Below are 20782 nucleotides of genomic sequence, written 5' to 3'. Positions count from 1 at the left end.
ATTAGGGTTCAATTAATGCTCCATGGGGCAGAACTGAAGGATGGAGTGGCTGCAGGGTTGAGTTTGCCATCAGCACTCATTGGGCAGCTCCAGGATCCTTTCTCATTCCACTGATTCCTTTTAAGGAACTTGATGGGATTCCTTTTTCAGGGACTCCCCGTTCCACAGGCAGAGTTTGCTTTTTAAAGTCTGGGGTCAAAACAGAAATGAAAAGGCAAAAAAAAAAAAAAAAGTGAAGAATGAAGGAAACAAAGCACAAGGAGGAGCAATAAAGGCAGAGTTAGAATGAGATGGTCCCTTCCAAGCCAAACCATTCTGGGATTCTATGGGAATGATTTAGTGGGGATATTCAGGAAAATCTGAAGCATGGAATGAGGAGGGTGGAGAGACAGGAAGGAAAGGATTGGCCTTTCCAAAAACATCAGATTTACTGAGCTGGATCTGATCCAGGGCCTGGAGGGGCTCCAGAAGAGCTGGAGAGGGACTGGGGACAAGGGATGGAGGGACAGGAGCCAGGGAATGGCTCCCAGTGCCAGAGGGCAGGGATGGATGGGACATTGGGAATTGGGAATTCCTGGCTGGGCTGGGATTCCCAGAGCAGCTGGGGCTGCCCCTGGATCCCTGGCAGTGCCCAAGGCCCGGCTGGAGCAGCCTGGGATGGTGGGAGATGTCCCAGCCATGGTGAGGGGCTGGATTAGGTGTCCTTTAAAGATCTCCTCCAAACCAAACCACCCTGGAAATTCCATGAATTTTTTCCACCCCCCCTCTAGAACCCACCACTGCTGGGACGAGCTGGGTGAGAACCACACTCTGAGCCCTGCCTGAGCTGCAGGAGCCACCCTGGGAGCAGGGGATGGGCTGTGGGCTGTGGGATGGGATGGGATGGGATTGGGTATGTGATGGGATGGGCTGTGGGATGGGATGGGGGCTGTGGGATGGGATGGGCTGTGGGATGAGGTGTGCTGTGGGATGGGCTGGGCTGTGGGATGGGCTGGGCTGTGGGATGGGATGGGGGCTGTGGGATGGGATGGGGGCTGTGGGATGGGATGGGGGCTGTGGGATGGGGGCTGTGGGATGGGATGGGGGCTGTGGGATGGGATGGGCTGTGGGATGGGATGGGATGGGCTGTGGGATGGGATGGGCTGTGGGATGGGATGGGATGGGCTGTGGGATGGGATGGGCTGTGGGAAGTGGGATGGGATGGGCTGTGGGATGGGATGGGCTGGACTGTGGGATGGGATGGGATGGGCTGTGGGATGGGATGGGGCTGTGGGATGGGATGGGATGGGGTGTGGCAGCCCCACCTCTCTCGCTGGCATCGTCCACCAGGAGGATCTCGGCCAGCAGGCGCGGCGGGGAGCGCTCCAGCACGCTGTGGATGGTCCTGAGCAGCGTGCTCCACGCCTCGTTGTGGAACACGATCACCACGCTGGTGTTGGGCAGCTCCTCCGGGTACACCTTGCTCTTGCACCTGCCCGAAACACCCGGGGAACAGGGAAAGGGCTCAGCCCCACAGCAGGGACAGCCCGGAGGGGATCCCTGCCCTCCCGGCATGGAAACGGGGCTTGGGAGGCACCGCGGCACTGCTGCCACTCCTGGGGATGGGGCAGGAATCACAGGGGCAAAATCCCAGAAACTGGAATGCCAGGGGCTCTGAGGGGGGATGGAAAAGGGGCTTGGAAGCAGCCAAGGCTCTGCTCCAAGGGGGAGGTTCCACATCCAGGGGGTTCGAAATTATAGGAATGAATTAAAGGGGCAAAGTGGAGATCCAGAGACTGGAATTCCAAATGCTCTGAGGATGAGGCAGGATGGAAAAGGGCCCTGGAAGCAGCCATGGCTCTGCTCCAAGGGGGACCTTCCACATCCAGACAGCTCAGGATGGTGGGGAATTAAAGGGGAAAAGTGGAGCTCCAGAGATTGGAATTCCAAATGCTCTGAAGCAGGATGGAAAAGGGCCCTGGAAGCAGCCATGGCTCTGCTCCAAGGGGGAGGTTCCACATCCAGGGGGTTCGAAATTATAGGAATTAAGGAGGCAAAGTGGAGCTCCAGAGACTGGAATTCCAGTGGCTCTGAGGCAGGATGGAAAAGGGCCCGGGAAGCAGCCATGGCTCTGCTCCAAGGGGAACCTGCCACATTTCAAGCTGATGGGATGAATTAAGGAACAAACTGGAGGCCCAGAGATTGGAATTCCAGCTGCTCTGAGCATGACACAGCTGGAGAAGGGGCTCATCTCACTCTCCCATTCCTGACATTCCCTGCAAGGACCGAGCTCAACCGCAGGGATCTGACTCCAGCCCTGAGCTGTTTGATCAGGAATTCCAGGTACAGCCATTCCCAGGTGGATTTGGCCCCAGGGAGGTTTGGAGCACACGGGGAATGGCCTGGCATGAACTGCCAAGGAAAGGCAGAGCTGACCCAGGACTGATCCCTAGGAATGTTTAAATCCCGCCTGCTTTCCCAAATTCCCACTCGAGGACCAAACCCTGCCAGCTGAACCAAGCACCATTCCATTTTTGAGGGTATTTCTGGGAAAGCCAGCAGCGTGGGGCACCTGCACGTCCTTTAAAAATGGGAAATAGCCAAGGATGTTCAAAGTTAATCCATGCACACCAAAGCCTTCAAATTCCCCCTCCCAAACCCCATTTCCAGAGGCCTGTGGGAAAGGTGGGATCCCAGATTTCCTGCAGATTCTCTAAGAGAAGATACCATGGGAAGGAGGTGAGGGCCCTTCCAAGGCAGCCTGAAAATTCACCCTTGGAAAAAAAAAATCCATGCAAAATAACTCTGAGTTTATCTGGAATTTTATCCAAACTGCTCCAGCATTTCCTGCAATTCCAAGCCCCTTGAAACCAGGAATAAAGGAAATTTAAAAATCCCCTTTGGAACAATTTTCCTTAAATATAACCTGTTTTTTTTTCTCCATCCAGGGATGTCTTGGGGGCCCCTCCGAGGCTGCCAGGGAGGAAAATCTGTTTTCCGTGATTTTCACACTAATTAAGGAGCTGACAGCTCCTCTTTTCCAATTATATCTCCCATGCAAACGGCTGCTCCAAAGGCAGCTGCAGCCCACGTGGAAAACATGGGAGGGGGAGCAAGGACTGTGCTTCTGGAAGGGAAATTTTCACATGTTCTCAGAATAAAGGAGAACTGCAACAATCCCAGGGTGTCCATGCCCATGAAAAACATTCCAGGGATATTCCATGGAGTGCCAGAAACGCCATCACTGATCCATGAGATCAGGGAATCCCAGGATGGGCTGGAAGGACCTGGAATCCCAGTCCTGCAAGGGGCAGGGACACCTCCCTCTGTCCCAGGCTGCTCCAGCCTGGCCTTGGCTCTGCTTTCCTGGGAAAGCTGGGCCAGCATCTCCCCACTCTCTGAGGAAGGAATTTTTTATCCACCACGACTAAAGAGCTGGAAAAATCCCAAATCCAAAAATCCCAGCTCCTGGTGGAGAACAAATGCATCAGGTGTGGCTATCCCAAAATAAACCAGTTTTCCCTCCCCTAAGGGCTGAATTTCAGGAATGACAAATTTTGGTCCCACCTCAAAATCCAATCAAGAATTCCTGCCCTGAAACACGAATCTGAGGGAAGGATTTTCCCAGTTACAGGGAGTTTTCCCACACATCCACTGCCACCCCTGCACTGCTCCATCCCAAGCCCTTTCCCCCACCCAGGATCACATCCCAGTGTTTTTTCCTTTGGAGAATCCCCACAAAACTCCAGCTCCGTGTTTAACCCTGGCAGCTGTTCCAGAAATCCCAAAGTTTCTGCTCAGCCCTGGATGTTCCCAAGCACTGAACACACCCAGGAGCCAATTCCAGCTGCAATCTCCAGGAGAAAATCCAATTAGGATGCTCCAGCAATCCATGGAATAGCACTTGCAGCCTCACTCATCCAGAAGAGATTGAGGATGGATTTCTTCCCTCGCTGGAGAAAATCCTTGGGAATGAAATGAGGCATTTCCCTGGTGAGTTAAGCTGGGTTTAAGGTCTATCAATAGCTCCTAATTAGAGCTGCCTCTGATTAAAATCTCCAGCTTGGCCATTTCCAACAGGACCTTGGAAATCCAGGGACATGCCCTGACAGAAAACCCAGGATGGAAAGGGAATGAAATGAAACTCTGTGTGTGAGATCCCATGGATCAGCTGGAATTAAACCATCAGCCCCAGGGCAGGGGTGCAATGGGAGCCAGTCCTGCTTGGATGCAGCAATGGGATGGGGAATTCCGGGGGTCCTGATGAGGAATCCCATTCCCACAGAATCCCACTGACCCTGGAGCCAGGCTGGGAGAGCTGGGAATGCTCCCCTGGAGAAGGGAAGGATCCAGGCAGAGCTCAGAGCCCCTGGCAGGGCCTGAAGGGGCTCCAGGAGAGCTGCAGAGGGACTGGGGACAAGGGATGGAGGGACAGGAGCCAGGGAATGGCTCCCAGTGCCAGAGGGCAGGGATGGATGGGACATTGGGAATTGGGAATTCCTGGCTGGGCTGGGATTCCCAGAGCAGCTGGGGCTGCCCCTGGATCCCTGGCAGTGCCCAAGGCCAGGCTGGAGCAGTCTGGGATGGTGGGAGGTGACTTTGCCATGGCAGGGCTGGGAGGGATGGGATTTCAGCCCCCATCCCATCCCAATCCCTGGGATTCCTGGGATGGGATTTCAGGCCCCATCCCATCCCAATCCCCAGGATTCCTGGGATGGGATTTCAGGCCCCATCCCATCCCAATCCCCAGGATTCCTGGGATGGGACTTCAAGCCCTCAGCCCATCTCAATACCTGGCATTCCTGGGATGGGATTTATGTTCCCCGAACACCCCAATCCCCTCATTGCCAGCATGGGATTTCAGCCCCCATTCCACCCTGTCCTCCCATTCCCAGGATGGGGGTTCCAGTCCCCAGCCCAGCCCAGGATCGGGCTCCAGCTCCTGCTCCTTCCCCAGGCTGGGGTCCCAGCCCTGTTCCCAGCCCAGAATGGGGTCCCAGCCCCGTTCCCCCCCAGGCTGGGGTCCCAGCCCCGTTCCCAGCCCAGAATGGGGTCCCAGCCCCGTTCCCAGCCCAGAATGGGGTCCCAGCCCCGTTCCCAGCCCAGAATGGGGTCCCAGCCCTGTTCCCAGCCCAGAATGGGCTCCCAGCCCCGTTCCCCCCCAGAATGATGTCCCACCCCGTTGCCAGCCCAGAATGGGGTCCCAGCCCCGTTCTCCCCCAGGCTGGGGTCCCAGCCCCGTTCCCAGCCCAGAATGGGGTCCCAGCCCCGTTCCCCCCCAGAATGGGTTCCCAGCCCCATTCCCAGCCCAGAATGGGGTCCCAGCCCCGTTCCCAGCCCAGAATGGGGTCCCAGCCCCATTCCCCCCCAGGCTGGGCTCCCAGCCCCGTTCCCCCCCAGGCTGGGCTCCCAGCCCCGTTCCCCCCCAGAATGGGGTCCCAGCCCCGTTCCCAGCCCAGAATGGGTTCCCAGCCCCATTCCCCCCCAGAATGGTGTCCCACCCCGTTGCCAGCCCAGCCCCTCACCCGTCCAGCCGCACGTCGGGCAGGCTGCGGTTCAGCGCGATGCGGTCACTGGCCAGCAGGTTGAACTGGTTGATCTTGAACAGCTCCTTCATCTTCTCCTGCTCCTCCTTGGGGATGAGCACGGCCCTGCCCATCTCCCCTGGGCCCTCCTGGTTCCGGGAAATAACGGCTGGGAAACCAAAGGGCAAAAGGTGCTGTGAGCCCCTGGGAACTGGGTTCATCCTTAGGGAAGCTGCTGCTTTTCCACAAGCAATGCTGGAAATCCAACCCCCATCCTCCCTGCTCCACTGGGAGCTTTCATCCCTGTCTGCATCCAAGAACATCCAAGGTGACTGAACCCCCTGGATTTGTTCCCTTCCACTATCCCAGGTGGCTCCAAGCTGGCCTTGGACACTTCCATGGACCCAGGGGCAGCCTCAGTTTCTCAGAGAAGCTGAGGCTGTTCCTGGATCCCTGCAATGTCCCAAGCCAGGCTGGACAGGGCTTGGAGCAACCTGGGCTAGTGGGAGGCATACCTGCCCCTGGAATGGGATTTAAGGTCCAATTTAACCCCAACCATCCCATAAAACACAAACTCAGACAACACCAAAGCAGCCCTAAATCCTGCAGATCCTGGGATTTCCTTGTAGGAAAGGCATTCTGTGCTGTTCTTGTGAGCCAGCAAAGGCCTCCTGAAGATAAAGGGGAGCCCCATATCTCTCTCTTTCTCTCTCTCTCTCTTTCTATCTTTCTCTTTCTCTCTCTCTCTCTTTCTCTATCTTATCTTTCTCTCTCTCTATCTTTCTCTCTCTTTCTCTCTAGCTTAATCCCTCTATCACATTTTGCAGTGGTCATTCAACAAAGGCGCATTTGTTTTGATTATGTCTGCACATCCCCTGTGCCGTGTCGGTTCCTTTAGCACCCCGATATCCCCCCTGGAGGAGGATGGATGGATGGATGGATGGATGGATGGATGATGGATGGATAGATGGATGATGGATGGATGATGGATGGATGGATGGATGGATGGATGGATGATGGATGGATGGATGATGGATGGATGGATGATGGATGGATGATGGATGGATGGATGGATGGATGATGGATGGATGGTGACAGGGATCAGCCGTGTCAGTTCCTTTAGCACCCCGAGATGCCCCCCTGGAGGATGGATGGATGGATGGATGATGGATGGATGGATGATGGATGGATGGATGGATGGATGGATGGATGGATGGATGATGGATGGATGATGGATGGATGATGGATGGATGGATGGATGGATGGATGGATGGATGATGGATGGATGATGGATGGATGATGGATGGATGATGGATGGATGATGGATGGATGATGGATGGATGGATGGATGGATGGATGGATGGATGATGGATGGATGGATGATGGATGGATGGATGATGGATGGATGGATGGATGGATGGATGATGGATGGATGGATGATGGATGGATGGATAGATAGATGGATGGATGGATGGATGATGGATGGATGATGGATGGATGGATGGATGATGGATGGATGATGGATGGATGATGGATGGATGATGGATGGATGGATGGATGGATGGATGGATGGATGATGGATGGATGGATGATGGATGGATGGATGATGGATGGATGGATGGATGGATGATGGATGGATGGATGATGGATGGATGGATAGATAGATGGATGGATGGATGGATGATGGATGGATGATGGATGGATGGATGGATGGATGGATGGAGGATGGATGGAGGATGGATGGATGGATGGATGGATGATGGATGGATGGATGGATGATGGATGGATGGATGGATGATGGATGGATGATGGATGGATGATGGATGGATGATGGATGGATGGATGGATGATGGATGGATGATGGATGGATAGATGGATGATGGATGGATGATGGATGGATGGATGGATGGATGATGGATGGATAGATGGATGGATGGATGGATGGATGGATGATGGATGGATGGATGGATGATGGATGGATGGATGGATGGATGATGGATGGATGGATGGATGATGGATGGATGGATGGATGATGGATGGATAGATGGATGGATGGATGGATGGATGATGGATGGATGGATGATGGATGGATGGATGGATGATGGATGGATGGATGATGGATGATGGATGGATGGATGATGGATGGATGATGGATGGATGGATGGATGGAGGATGGATGGATGATGGATGGATGATGGATGGATGATGGATGGATGATGGATGGATGATGGATGGATAGATGGATAGATGGATAGATGGATAGATGGATGGATGGATGATGGATGGATGGATGATGGATGGATAGATGGATAGATGGATAGATGGATGGATAGATAGATGGATGATGGATGGATGGATGGATGGATGGTGACAGGGATGAGGCGGGAGGGGCCGGCGCAGCACTCACCGCGCAGGGCGGGCAGCAGGGAGCGCTCCTTGCTCTCGTCACACTTGTTGCACTCGCTGAAGTAGAGCAGCAGGAACACGTCCAGCAGCACCCAGAGCAGCGAGGTGGCCAGCACCACCCGGCAGTAGCCAAACCTCCTCATGGCTCCTGGCACCCAGCAGCAGCAGCAGCACAGCGGGCTCACAGTGCCACGGCACCGACCCACCAGGCAGGCAGGGAGCAGCTGCCCACTGCAGGCAGAGGAAAGGCAGCAGATCCTCATGGATTCATGGATATTCATCCTTGTACTCAACATTGTTTGACACTGAAATGATTGTTTGCCTCAAATAATGATTTTGTATTTCTCAGTATTTGAATTTTTGTCCTGCCAAAATATTTCAGACTCCACCTGGTGAGCACCAAAGATCCCTTGGAAAAGGCAGCAGAGTCACTGACCCAGGGTGGGTTTGGGCTCCTGCCTGAATTAGGGAGTTTGGAAAACAAAGCTAAAGGTGAGGCCTCCATACCCAGCTCTCCAAAGGGTGGAGCCAGGCTGGGAGAGCTGGGAATGTTCCCCTGGAGAAGGGAAGGCTCCAGGCAGAGCTCAGAGCCCCTGGCAGGGCCTGAAGGGGCTCCAGGAGAGCTGGAGAGGGACTGGGGACAAGGGATGGAGGGACAGGAGCCACGGAATGGCTGCCAGTGCCAGAGGGCAGGGATGGATGGGACATTGGGAATTGGGAATTCCTGCCTGGGCTGGGATTGCCAGAGCAGCTGGGGCTGTCCCTGGATCCCTGGCAGTGCTCAGGGCCAGGCTGGAGCACCCTGGGATGGGGAAGGTGTCCCTGGGTGGATGGGATAAATGGGATTTCAGGTCCCTTCCCATCCAAACCATTCCAGAATGCCATGCTCACCTCCCCCCCCCACTGTGGCTGCAATCAGTAATTAGAGCTCTGTAATTAATGACCCCCACTCACCATCACTGCCTGCATTCCGTGCCCAGACTCCGTGTCCTGCTCCAGCCATGCTCCCACAGAATTCCCTCAGCACTGAACCACTGGATAATTCTCCAAGTGTCTGGAATAGAAAAAGAGAAGAATATCCCATCACTTTTCCATATTTCCTAAAACATAAAGAAATTTCTTATAATTAAAAATTCCTCCTCAGTTTTATGCACATTTTAACTTCCTTATCCTCCCCACCTCAGCTCCTCATTCCCAAGTGGGATCTTTCCATTTTCCATCCCATTTTAATTCATTTTCATCTGAGCCAAAGGGATGGAAGAGCTGGAATGATTTAAATAAATTAAATAAATTATTTATTTAATTATTCTTGCAGCATTTCTGCATGGACTCCTCATTAATAACAATTTCCATCTGTCCTAAATATCAACCAATGGCTCTTCCTGCTGAGGGATTCCCAGGACACTGATTTAAAATTTCAGGAATTGCTGTTCCAGGGCAACACAATCCATTTCCACAGTGGTCACAGAGAACAGATTCACTATAGGAAAAAAACAAGGAAGAAAAACCCAAATTTCCCAGCAAAACTGTGGATGCTCCATCCTGGGAAGTGTCCAAGGCTGGAAGGGCCTGGAGCAATTTGGGATCAGGGAAGGATTCCCTGCCCATGGAACAGGATGAGCTTTAAGGTCACTTCTACCCCAAAACATCCCAAGATTCTGGGATTCCATCAAATCCCCTCCTCCAAACCTCCACAAGGAAGACTGTTCCCCAAAATAAGTTTTATTTTAACTGAAATTTAGCATAACAAGGTTTGCGGGAAGAGGAGGAAGGGAAAAACCCACAGGTTCTGAGCTGCCTCTTCCTGGAATAAACCCAACTTTACCCCATTATCCTGCAGCAAGGCAGAGGGAAATTCCTGCCCCAAACCCTGCAGGGCTGGGAGCAGGAAAAGCAGGATTTGGGGATAGGAAACAGGAGGCAAACCGAGGAACCTGCCAGCATTTCCTGGGGCTGACCCCACACAGTGCTGGGGGGAATTATGGAGGCTGCAAATCCAAGTGGATGGCAATTCCAGACTCCAACCCTGGATTAAAAACCTCACATTTTTGTGGGTATAAACCAATTGTTCAGGATTTTCTCCTGTAAATTGTTCAGGATTTTCTCCTGTAAATTGTTCAGGATTTTCTCCCCCCCAGCCCCTGGTTATCCCCACAGCCAGGCCATGCCCAGAATGACCAATATTGAATTTTTTGAGGCTCAGAGACACAGAATCCATCACTGCTCCCTGAAAATCTCTTCATTCCCATTCCCAATACCCCTGCAAGGTAAAATAAACATGGATACAGCAAAAGTCCCCAAAAATACAGCTCAAAAAAAAATCCTTGAGCTGTATTTTCCCACCATTTCTGGTGATTCAATTCTTTAGTGAAACTTGGGGTAATTTCTGACTCTCTCATGGGCTGAAAATGTGGAAATTACAGCAGCACAGAGTGGGGGTAGGAAATAAAAGTGTGTTCAGAAGAAACTCAGCAGAATTTTGGGGAATCACAGAATTCCAGACTGGTTTAGGTGGAAAGGGGCATTAAGGATTATCCCATTCCACCCCCAGGGCCACCTCCCACTGTCCCAGGCTGCTCCAACCTGGCCTTGGGCACTGCCAGGGATCCAGGGGCAGCCCCAGCTGCTCTGGGAATCCCAGCCCAGCCAGGAATTCCCAATTCCCAATGTCCCATCCATCCCTGCCCTCTGGCACTGGCAGCCATTCCCTGGCTCCTGTCCCTCCATCCCTTGTCCCCAGTCCCTCTCCAGCTCTCCTGGAGCCCCTTCAGGCCCTGCCAGGGGCTCTGAGCTCTGCCTGGAGCCTTCCCTTCTCCAGGGGAACATTCCCAGCTCTCCCAGCCCTTCTGACCTCATTCCAGGAGGTCAAAGCCCTTCATTCCCAAATGGGCACTTGCTGTAAATCCGGCTCAGCTGAGCCCTGAGCTGCTCCTTAATCCTCTGGCACTCCTCAGGCTCATCACGGATGAAGTGTCCTAATCCTCAGCAGGACAGGAATGACCTGGCCGTGGAAATTCCCAAAGAAAATCCCAAAGCAAAGCAGAGGAGTTGGCCAGTTTCTCACCCAGCTCCTTGACTGATTCAGCAGAGTTGGAATTTCAGAGTTCAGCTGCATCCCTGACATGTGATTAAATCTTCCTCATTAACCCCAGAACTGCTCTGAGCCCAGTGTCACCTCACAAACCTGCAAGACTCCAACCTTCCTTGGCCACCTGCATTCCCAGGAATACCAAACCTAAGTGCCCACACCCCTGTGCTTGGATAAGGAAGGACACAAAATCCATGTTATTACCAGGGAAGCATTGTTCCCAACCTAAATATTCCCATTTTCATGGAATGAAACCCAAACCAGAGCCAAAACCAGAGCCAAAACTGCTTTTAACGCCACCCTAAGCCCTAAGGAGGGATTCCATGAGCTGGGCCTGGTAAAGCTCAGCTTAACCCAAGGCCTGAGACAGGAGCAGGCTCAGGATGGGACAGGGATTTCCCCTGCTCCCTTGCCAGATGTGGCCACATCTGCAGCAGCTCCAGCCAGCTGCACATCCCAGCGGTTGCCTGGCAACAGAGGGGATGCTGCCCTGGGTACCAGGGTCTGCCCAAGCCCCCAGGCTGCCCAGTGCCCCCAGTCTGTCCAGCTCCCAGCCTGCAGGAGCTTTGGGATCACGCTCAGGGATCTGTTTTCCCTGCTCCAAGGGGCTCCCAGCTCCCCCAGGAACCCATTCCCACAGGAGAATGCCAAGGACACCCCTCCTGTCCCCTGCTCACAGCCAAAGGATGGAGGAAGAGGAGTAAAATCATCCCAAAATCCAGCCTGGCTCTCCCAGGGGATGAGAGCTCAGCAGGGCTCTCTCTGCAGCTCAGCCATGGAAATGGAATCCAGAACATCCCTGGGAATCTGCTCCTGTTTGTGCTGTTTGGGGAATGGATGGAACCACCTCCTGCTCCCACTCCAGAGCTGAATTCCTGCCTTTCCACTGTCAGTTTTCCAGGGAATCTCCTATTTGCCACGAGGGCCCTTCACAGCCCACTGAGAGCCCAAATCCAGCAGCTCTCACCTCACCCACAGCTCCTCTCCCACCAAAAGGATCTGGGCTGGAAGCAGGAATTGGATCCTTGGGATGGTCTTGGATACTGCTCTGCCATGGATCCCGGAGAGCAGAATTCCAGAGGTTTGGGAGCACTTAACCCAGGTTTCAACCCCTGCTGCCATGGATCCCAGAGAGCAGAATTCCAGAGATTTAGGAGCACTTAAATCCAGGTTTCAACCCCTGCTGCCATGGATCCCAGAGAGCAGAATTCCAGAGATTTAGGAGCACTTAAATCCAGGTTTCAACCCCTGCTGCCATGGATCCCAGAGAGCAGAATTCCAGAGGTTTAGAAGCATTTAATCCAAGTTTCAACCCCTGCTGCCATGGATCCCAGAGAGCAAAATTCCAGAGGTTTGGGAGCAGCTCAGCCAGGTTTCAACCCCTGCTGCCATGGATCCCAAAGAGCAGAATTCCTGAGATTTGGGAGCATTTATTCCAGGTTTCAACCCCTGCTGCCATGGATCCCAGAGAGCAGAATTCCAGAGGTTTAGGAGCAGCTCAGCCAGCTTTCAATCCCTGCTGGCAAATCTAAAGCAGCACCTGACACTCAGGGATGCTCCTGCCCATGAGCACCCAGCCCACAGCAGCAGAATTTGAATTTTTCCTGGAATTTTTAGGAAATCTGGGGGGAAACTCCCCCAAAACCCCACAGCAAGAAGGGTTTAAGGCTTCCAGGCTGCCCTGGTCAGGCAGAGACACACAGGGCTCAGGAAGCTCACCAGGAGAAATTCCCAAGCGGGAATTAAATCACTCACAAATACATTTTTCCACCTAAGAAAGGCAGAATCCTGATGCAGAATTCCCAGCTTTCTCCTCTGATAAATTAAAAGATTATTTCTCACAGCTGTCCTGGGATTCACCACAAAAAAATTTGGCCAGGAAGGTTTGAAACTCCCCCTTTCCAACTTAAAATTGGATTTTAGGGGCCACACTGTTCTGAGCAAACCTGAAAATAAAACACCCTCTCCAAAACTCATCATTTAATTCCATGAGCAGCTCATTAATTCATGGATAAGGAAGAACTTTTAATGGCAGAACTGTCAAACTCCAAGATCAGGGAAGCTCTTGCACATTTAGCAAGGAATAAAAATAGGGGGGGAAAAGGAAATAAAAGCAATCAGGTACCTTTAGTCAGAGGCACGCAGTGTTTTGTGTCTCAAGAATTCCATTTTTTCTGCCTCTCTCCTCTCCTGAAATTTATTAATAGCCCCATTCTTCCCTTGGGAATTCATTCCTGTGACTCAGGAATTGAAGTGGAAAAGCCTCATTAATTCCTCTCATCCCAGACCTGGGGAGGAAAACCTCTGGGGGACTTTGTTCAGGCACAGCCACACAATTCCAGGCTCCCCCAGTTCCATCCTCCCACATTCCCAGCAGCTCCAGAGCCACAAGGTGGGAAATTTGGGAAGAGCTCACCTGGGTTGATTCCTCCTTTAAAGTCCTGGGGCTGTGCAGGTGCAAAGCACCGAAAAGCTGCAGAAAATTCAAATAAAGATTTGAAACCCCCTAAATCTTAATGGAATGTCGCAGAGCCATGGAATGGTTTGGATGGGAAGGGATATTAATCCATGGGCAGGGACAGCTTTTGCTATCCCAGGGTGCTCCAAGCCCCATCCAACCCAGCCCTGGACACTTGCAGGGATGGAGCAGCCACACATCCTCTGGAACAACAAAAAATTTGGGAATTAACTCCCAACTACTGGAGGACAACCCCCTTTCCTATATGTTAAAAGCTCAAAATTCCCCTCCCACTGCTTCTTCCAGATCTTTCCCTCAAACACAGCCCACCTAGAAAAGCAAATTGCAGCACTTTGCTCACCAACTTCCCAAATCCCTCGTTCCCAGGCAGTCCTGGCATCTCCCACTCCCAAACCTCCACCTCTCCCAGGATTTGTCCCTTTGCAGGAGCCTCCTCAAGGCTGATCAGCTGCCTCTGCTTGTTCCCATTCCAGAGCTGGGAGAGCTCCCACATTCCAGGGAAATGCAGAGCACTGAGTGGCACTGGCACATCCCCCCTGCAGGAGTTTTCCAGCTCCTCCAACACAAGGATCTCCTGCTTTGCCATTCACACCCCACTGTGAACCCAAATTTTTTTGTGGACATCTGTGAGAAATATTCCTGTAATTTATCAGAGGGAAAGCTGGGAATTCTGCATCAGGCACATCCCCCCGGCGAGGTTTTCCAGATCCTCCAGCCCCAGGAAATGCTGCAGAGAGCCCAAGTGGCCCAAGGAGCAGGGAAATCAGGGAATGCAGATTCCCGAGGCTGCCGGAGCTGCAGGAATGTCAGGCAGGAATGTCAGGGACTGTGGGGGTGCATCAGTGATCCTGGGGGTCCCTTTCCAGCATTCTGGGATCTGAGGAGCACAGGATGGCCCCACAAAGCTGTGCCCAAGCAGAATTCCCTCCCTTTTTCCCATCCAACAGATCGGGAGAGACCCCAAATCTCTGAGCACCAAAAGCCCCCATGACAAGCAAGGAATTGTTTAAACCCCGCTGGCTCCCGCTCCAAACTCATCCTCACAAAAGGACTGGGATCTCCTGTGTCCATCCCTGGTTTATTCCTGCCTCATCTCCTGCTCCCTGAGGGAAGCAGAATTGTTGGGATTGATCGGCTCTCACTCTGTGGGGCTTCAAAATAAAGCATCGAAAAACCCAAACATATTTTCCCATGTCCATGAAGGTGCAGGCATGTGGAGCTCCATCTCCCACATTCCCAGGCAAAGTTTTCCTTGGATTCACCCGATGGACAAACCACCTCTGGAATTTCCTAACATTTAAAAAAAATAAAGGAGAGATTCCCAATTCCTTCTTTGCAGGCAATTCCACTTTTCCTCCACGATTTTCTTGTCATTTCCCAAACCAGTGGGGATTGATCCCTGCATCCCCTACAAACCCAAAACCGCACTGAACATGAGGAGGAAGGAACTCCACCCCTCTCCACACATTCCCACATTCGAAGCAGCCCAAATTTCCTACGGAATGGGGCCCTGGGGGTGCAGATGGTGGGGAGAGCTCTGGCAGCTCTCATTCCTAAAAACCAGGAGCTGTTTCTGGAGCAGGTGGGAAGAAGGTGGGAACAGCCAGAAAACCCCAGAACCGTGTGGGATCGTTCACTGGGAGGAAAAAAAAAAAAAAAAGCAGATTTTTTCCTTCAAAAAAAGCAGCTTTTTACATAAGAAAAGCAGATTTTGACCCAAAAAACCCCAAAGATTTTTAAACAATAATATCACCCTTTTTTGCACAAGGAAAGCAGATTTTTAAATAATAATATCACCTTTTTTTTGCACAAGGAAAGCAGATTTTTAAATAATAATATCACTTTTTTGTTGCACAAGTAAAGCAGATTTTTAAATAATAATATCACTTTTTTTTGCACAAGGAAAGCAGATTTTTAAATAATAATATCACTTTTTTTTTTTTGCACAAGCAAAGCAGATTTTTAGACAAGAAAACCCCTTATTTTTTTGCACAAGAAAAGCAGGTTTTTTTACACAATTAAAGGAGGGTTTTACTCAAAAAAAATGGGGTTTTTACACAAGAAAAACAGATTTTTAGCCAAAAAATGAAGGTTTTACTCAAGAAAATTAGATTTTTTTAAACAAGAAAAACAGATTTTTATACTGGTATTTTCCTAAAGCATGGTTTCATTGGTAACACAAAACACCAAATGTGCAGCACAAGAGGAAAATTTTAAAAATACCAAAAACACATAAAACCCACCTAAATATAACCTAAAAATACCTTAAAAACTCAAGTTTTAAGGCCTCATCTCCCCCCTCAAAGCCCAGCAGCCACCAAGAGTTAAAATAATCTTTGCCTCCATCATTCCCAGCGTGCCTTAATCTCCTGTTAATCTTTCCTCCCCCTATTCCCAGCACCCAATTAAATTCCAGCCCTTATTTTCTGACCAAAAAACAGCTTTTACCAGTTATTTTCTCTTTATCCATTCAGACCGACTCAATTTCTAATGAAAAAAGCGGAAAATAAATGGAAAATAAACTCGATTTTCTGTCAGCTCGGAAGGGGCTTTTCCCCAATTCCTGGGAAAGCAGCTGGCATCCCAACTTTAGGATTTTCTGGGAAAATCCCAGCTTTTAACAGCCGAGCCAAATCCCATTTCCAGCAGTGCAGGCTGTTTCTATCCTTATTTCCACGCAGGAGGAATTTAAGTGGAATTTAAATGGAATTTAAGTGGAATCATCCCGGAATCTTGATCTGTGCAAGCACTGGGAAAAACCACCGGGAAAACCGGGAAGCAGCCAGGCTGAGACACTTCCAGGGAAACCTGCGGCTGGAAGAGCCACAGCCCTGATTCCAGGGAATCCTGGCAGCCCCAGGTATCATTCCAGAGAAATCACAAGACATTCCAGAGAAATCTGACAGCCCCAAACGCGATTCCAGGGAATCCTGGCAGCCCATAACATCATTCCAGAGAAATCCTGACAGCCCCAAATGTGATTCCAGGGAATCCTGGCAGTCCAAAACATCATTCCAGAGAAATCCTGACAGCCCCAAATGTGATTCCAGGGAATCCTGACAGTCCAAAACATCATTCCAGAGAAATCCTGACAGCCCCAAATGTGATTCCAGGGAATCCTGACAGCCCAAAACATCATTCCAGGGAGACCCGACAGCCCCAAATGTGATTCCAGGGAATCCTGGCAGTCCAAAACATCATTCCAGAGAAAACCTGACAGCTCCAAAAGCGATTCCAGGGAAACGAGCAGCTGAAATCGACAGCCCAAACTGCTATTGCAGAGAAATCTGACAGTCCAAAACGTCATTCCAGGGAAACCTACGGCTGAAATCCATAGCCCTGAGCGCTACTCCATGGAATCCTGACAGCCCAAATTGCTATTCCAGGGAAGCCTGACAGCCCAAAACATCATTCCAGGGAAACCCACAGCTGAAATCGACAGCCCTGAGCGCTATTCCAGGGAATCCTAGCAGCCCCAAACACGATTCCAGGGAATCCTGGCAGCCCCAAACACGATTCCAGGGAAACCTAGGGGTGAAATCCAGAACCCAAAACGTTCTTGCAGGGAACCCTGGCATCCCTAAGCTCTGTTCCAGGAAAACCCAGGGATGAAATGGATAACCCGCCGCTCCGGCAGCCTCCGCGCGGTTTTCCAGGGATATTTGGACGCTCCCTCGCGGCCCAGCGGAGCTTCCTTGGGGAGCTCCTGAGCAGAGCCCGGCGCCGGGGCTGGCTCAGGGCTGCTCACACTCCGCTGGCCCAGCCCGGCTGAGCCCGGATTAACCAAAGCTCCCGGGAAAGCCGGGATCAGGGACAGTCCCGGGATCAGGGACAGCGGGGGGAGCGGAGCCGGGGGACCCCTCGGGAGAACGGAGCCGGGAGCCAGGGGAGCCCTCGAGATAACGGAGCCGGGGCTGAAGGAGCGAGGGGAGCCCGGCACGGACCCTCCCGGCCTCACCTGCGGCGGAGCCCCGAGCTCAGAACCGGCCCGGGGGGCTCAGCAGTGTCCGAGGGGCTCAGCCCCGTGAGTCCGAGGGGTCAGCAGGATCCTGGGGGGCTCAGCCCCGTGAGTCCGAGGGGTCAGCAGGATCCTGGGGTTCTCAGCACTGTCCTGAGGGATCCAGCACCTCCAGTCCCGGGGTTCAGCTGCGTCCGAGGGGTCTCAGCAGTGTCCGGAGACGTTCAGCAGCTCCAGCCCGGGGGCTCAGCAGTGTCCGGGGGGGTCAGACTCGCCAGTTCTGGGGGCTCTCAGCAGCGTCCAGGGGCTCTCAGCAGCGTCCAGGGGCTCTCAGCCTCCGGCGGGGGCTCAGCTCGGCCCGCGGGGGGCTCAGCTCCGAGCCGCCGCCCTCCTCCTCCTCCTCATGGCCGGGGCAGAGCGGGAGCGGCCCCGCCTCGGCCGCAATGGCCGCGGCTCCCGCGATGCTGCGGCTGGGCCCGGGGGCAGCGGGGAGCGATGGGAGAGGATGAGGAGGAGGAGGGAGGGATGGGGAGGGAGGGCCGGGCAGGTGCCGGGGGCGGCTCCGGCCTCACGAATCGCGCACGGAGGGAAGGGGCGGAGGCGGCGCGGGCGGGGAGGCGGCGCGGGCGGGGAGGCGGGGATGGGGAGGGAGAGGAGGCAGCGGGGATGGAGAGGGGATCGGGGGCCGGGGTGGGGGCCGAGGAAAGGCTGGGATGGAGAGGGGATCGGGGGCCGAGGGGAGCGAGGAAGGGCTGGGATGGAGAGGGCATCGGGGGCCGAGGGGAGCGAGGAAAGGTTGGGACGCTGAGGGAGGTGGGACAGTGTGGGAAGCAGTGAGGAGGAGAGCAGAGGGATGCGTGAGGGAGGGGTGAGAAGAGCAGGGGATAGGAGGACGTGGGATGGGGTGCTGAGGAGAGATGGGGAAGGCTGGGATGGGGAAATGTGGGATGGGGTGCTGAGGAGAGATGGGGAAGGCTGGGATGGGGTGCTGAGGAGAGATGGGGAAGGCTGGAGGGGCCGAGGGGAGCCCAGGGAGTGCCATGGGGAGCCCAGGGGAGCAGGCACGGGCGCTGGGGCACATCTGCTGATTCCAGGCCCGCACCAGAGCAGTTTCCATCCCCAGGGCCGCTCCCGTCCCGCGGGGCCATTCCGGATTCCCAACCCTCAGGCCCAGGGGCTCCAGCTCTCCTGCCGGCATCTGGGTGGAATTCCCTCACTTTTTTTGGAAGGGAGATTCACTCTCAAGGAAAAGAAAACCAAATGATAAATGCTGCTCATCGCTCTGTGCAGGAGGAGCGGGGCAAAGCCTGCCCAGACCGGAGCGTTTCTGTCAGGGATTCCTGGACAAATCCCAGAATCCCGGGATGGGTTGGGTGGGAAGGGACCTTAAAGCCCATCCCAATCCATCCTGTCACGGACTTGGAGACCTTCCCCATCCCAGGCTGCTCCAGCCTGGCCTTGGGCACTGCCAGGGATCCAGGGGCAGCCCCAGCTGCTCTGGCAATCCCAGCCCAGCCAGGAATTCCCAATTCCCAGTGTCCCATCCAGCCCTGCCCTCTGGCACTGGCAGCCATTCCCTGGCTCCTGTCCCTCCATCCCTTGTCCCCAGTCCCTCTGCAGCTCTCCTGGAGCCCCTTCAGGCCCTGCCAGGGGCTCTGAGCTCTGCCTGGATCCTTCCCTTCTCCAGGGGAGCATTCCCAGCTCTCCCAGCCCAGCTCCAGAGAGGTTTTCCAGGGATCCCTGCCCTCCTCTCCCTCTCCTGTCTGTCCAGCAGTGCCAGAAACTCCAGATTCCCCATGTTTGGTTGCTGAGAATTAAATAAAAACATTATTATTATTATTATTATTATTATTATTATTATTATTATTATTATTGATAATAATAATTTCTTAATTATGTTAGAATTAGGAAAGATATTTCTTTTTAATGAACACCAAATGCCCAAACAGAAATTATTTGACACAAGAAACGTCCTGGCACTTGGGATTTTGTTCCTCATCCAAAAACAGAAGCGCTAAAAAAAAAATTTCTCCTTAAAAAAAAAAAATTAATTAAAATATTTCCACCATAAGAAATAAGCAATAAAAACCATTTTCCCCTTAAAAATTAAGTAATAAAAACCTTTTCGTCCTTATAAAAAAAGCAATAAAAGCATTTTTGTGTATAAAGTAAGCAATAAAAACATTTTTCCTTATAAAACAAGAGATAAAATGATTTTTTCCTTATAAAATAAGTCATAAAAAGATTTTTTTCTTTATAAAGTCAGCAATAAATGCATTTTTCCCTTTATAAAATAGGGAATAAAAGCATTTTTTCCTTAATAAAATAAGGAATAAATCCTTTTTTTCTTCTTCATAAAGTAATTCATAAAAGGTTTTTTCCCTTTGTAAAATAAGCAATAAAAGCATTTTTCCCTTGTATAACAAGCAATAAAAGCTTTTTTCCCCCTTATAAAATAAGCAATAAAGGCATTTTCCACTAATTAAAATATTTAATAAATTATTTAGGGACCTCTCTCTCTCTCTCCCCAGCACATCCTGAAAAACTCCTCCGAGTTTTTGCCCTGCCTTTGGGCAAACCAGCAGAATTCCATGGGGGAATGGTGGATTTCATCCCAACCCCAGCCCTCTGGAAGAGCAGCAGGAAAATCCTTCCCTTTTACTCATGGAAAAATCCTGGAATGGCTGAGCTGGGAGGGCCCTTCCAAAGCATTCCGGGATTTTGGGAGGTGAGAACCAGGACACCACTCCTGGTGCCCGAAAGCAAAGGGATCTTTAAATTCCTGGGTTTCCCAGCAAGGAAAAAGGAGGGTTTTAGTTGGGAAAAGAAATTTCCCGCCTATAAAGGCCTTGGATGAGTGGAGAGGGGGAGTGGATTTTGTACAGAAAAATCCAAGTTTTGCTGGAATTAAAAACTTCCAGGAAACGGCAAAATAAAATTAAATATTCCCCAAAAAGCTCTCTTATAATTGTGTGCAAGAAAATTCCATGGAGCCTTTGGAAACAGCAGAGAGAGAACAGCAAACCCCAAAATTAGCTGGAAAATGCTAATTGAAAATACTAATTTAAAATGCTAAATTTTAAGCCTGGCAGTCCCAGAACTTTTCCTCTAATTCCAGATTTCCACGTGCCAGGCTCCAACATAATTCCAGGATTTAGGATTCATTCATTTTTCAGATCTCACTGAATCCCTGGCCAATCCACAGCAAAGGAAAGCAGGAGAAAATCGGGAGAGAGGAGGAGATGTCCAAGCCCTGGAAAGGTTCCTCCCCTTTCCCCTCATATTCCCTTGGAATTTTTCCTCCTCTCTCCCAAAGAGAACTTCCAATCCCAGCTGGAGAGTTGAAA

At 51.9% G+C, this 20782-nt stretch overlaps 1 protein-coding gene across 3 annotated transcripts in view; it reads right to left on the bottom strand.

Annotated features, from left to right (window-relative positions):
- GALNT13 (polypeptide N-acetylgalactosaminyltransferase 13) overlaps window positions 1–18001 on the bottom strand; it is a 50127-nt gene extending 32126 nt beyond the window's left edge. For 2 of the 3 annotated variants that reach the window (XR_011680459.1, XM_071435528.1), the window contains exons 1-5: window positions 17436–18000; window positions 8865–8964; window positions 7912–8141; window positions 5505–5673; window positions 1305–1471 (exon numbers count right to left, since the gene is read on the bottom strand). Coding sequence is in view for 2 of the 3 variants with exons in the window: in XM_071435528.1 (XP_071291629.1) it covers window positions 1305–1471; window positions 5505–5673; window positions 7912–8053 (478 nt within the window). In the remaining variant the exon portion in view is untranslated. Of the gene's footprint in view, window positions 1–1304; window positions 1472–5504; window positions 5674–7911; window positions 8142–8864; window positions 8965–17435 lie in introns of all 3 variants that reach the window. The other variant, XM_071435529.1, reaches the window with a different exon arrangement.
- Between the last annotated feature and the right edge of the window lie 2781 nt (window positions 18002–20782).

This window comes from Agelaius tricolor, unplaced genomic scaffold (assembly GCF_023055355.1).
Source record: "Agelaius tricolor isolate 1412-34295 unplaced genomic scaffold, bAgeTri1.0.p SCAF_10, whole genome shotgun sequence".
In the NCBI taxonomy this organism is placed as follows: domain Eukaryota; kingdom Metazoa; phylum Chordata; class Aves; order Passeriformes; family Icteridae; genus Agelaius; species Agelaius tricolor.
This window is presented reverse-complemented; position numbering and strand designations above follow the sequence as displayed.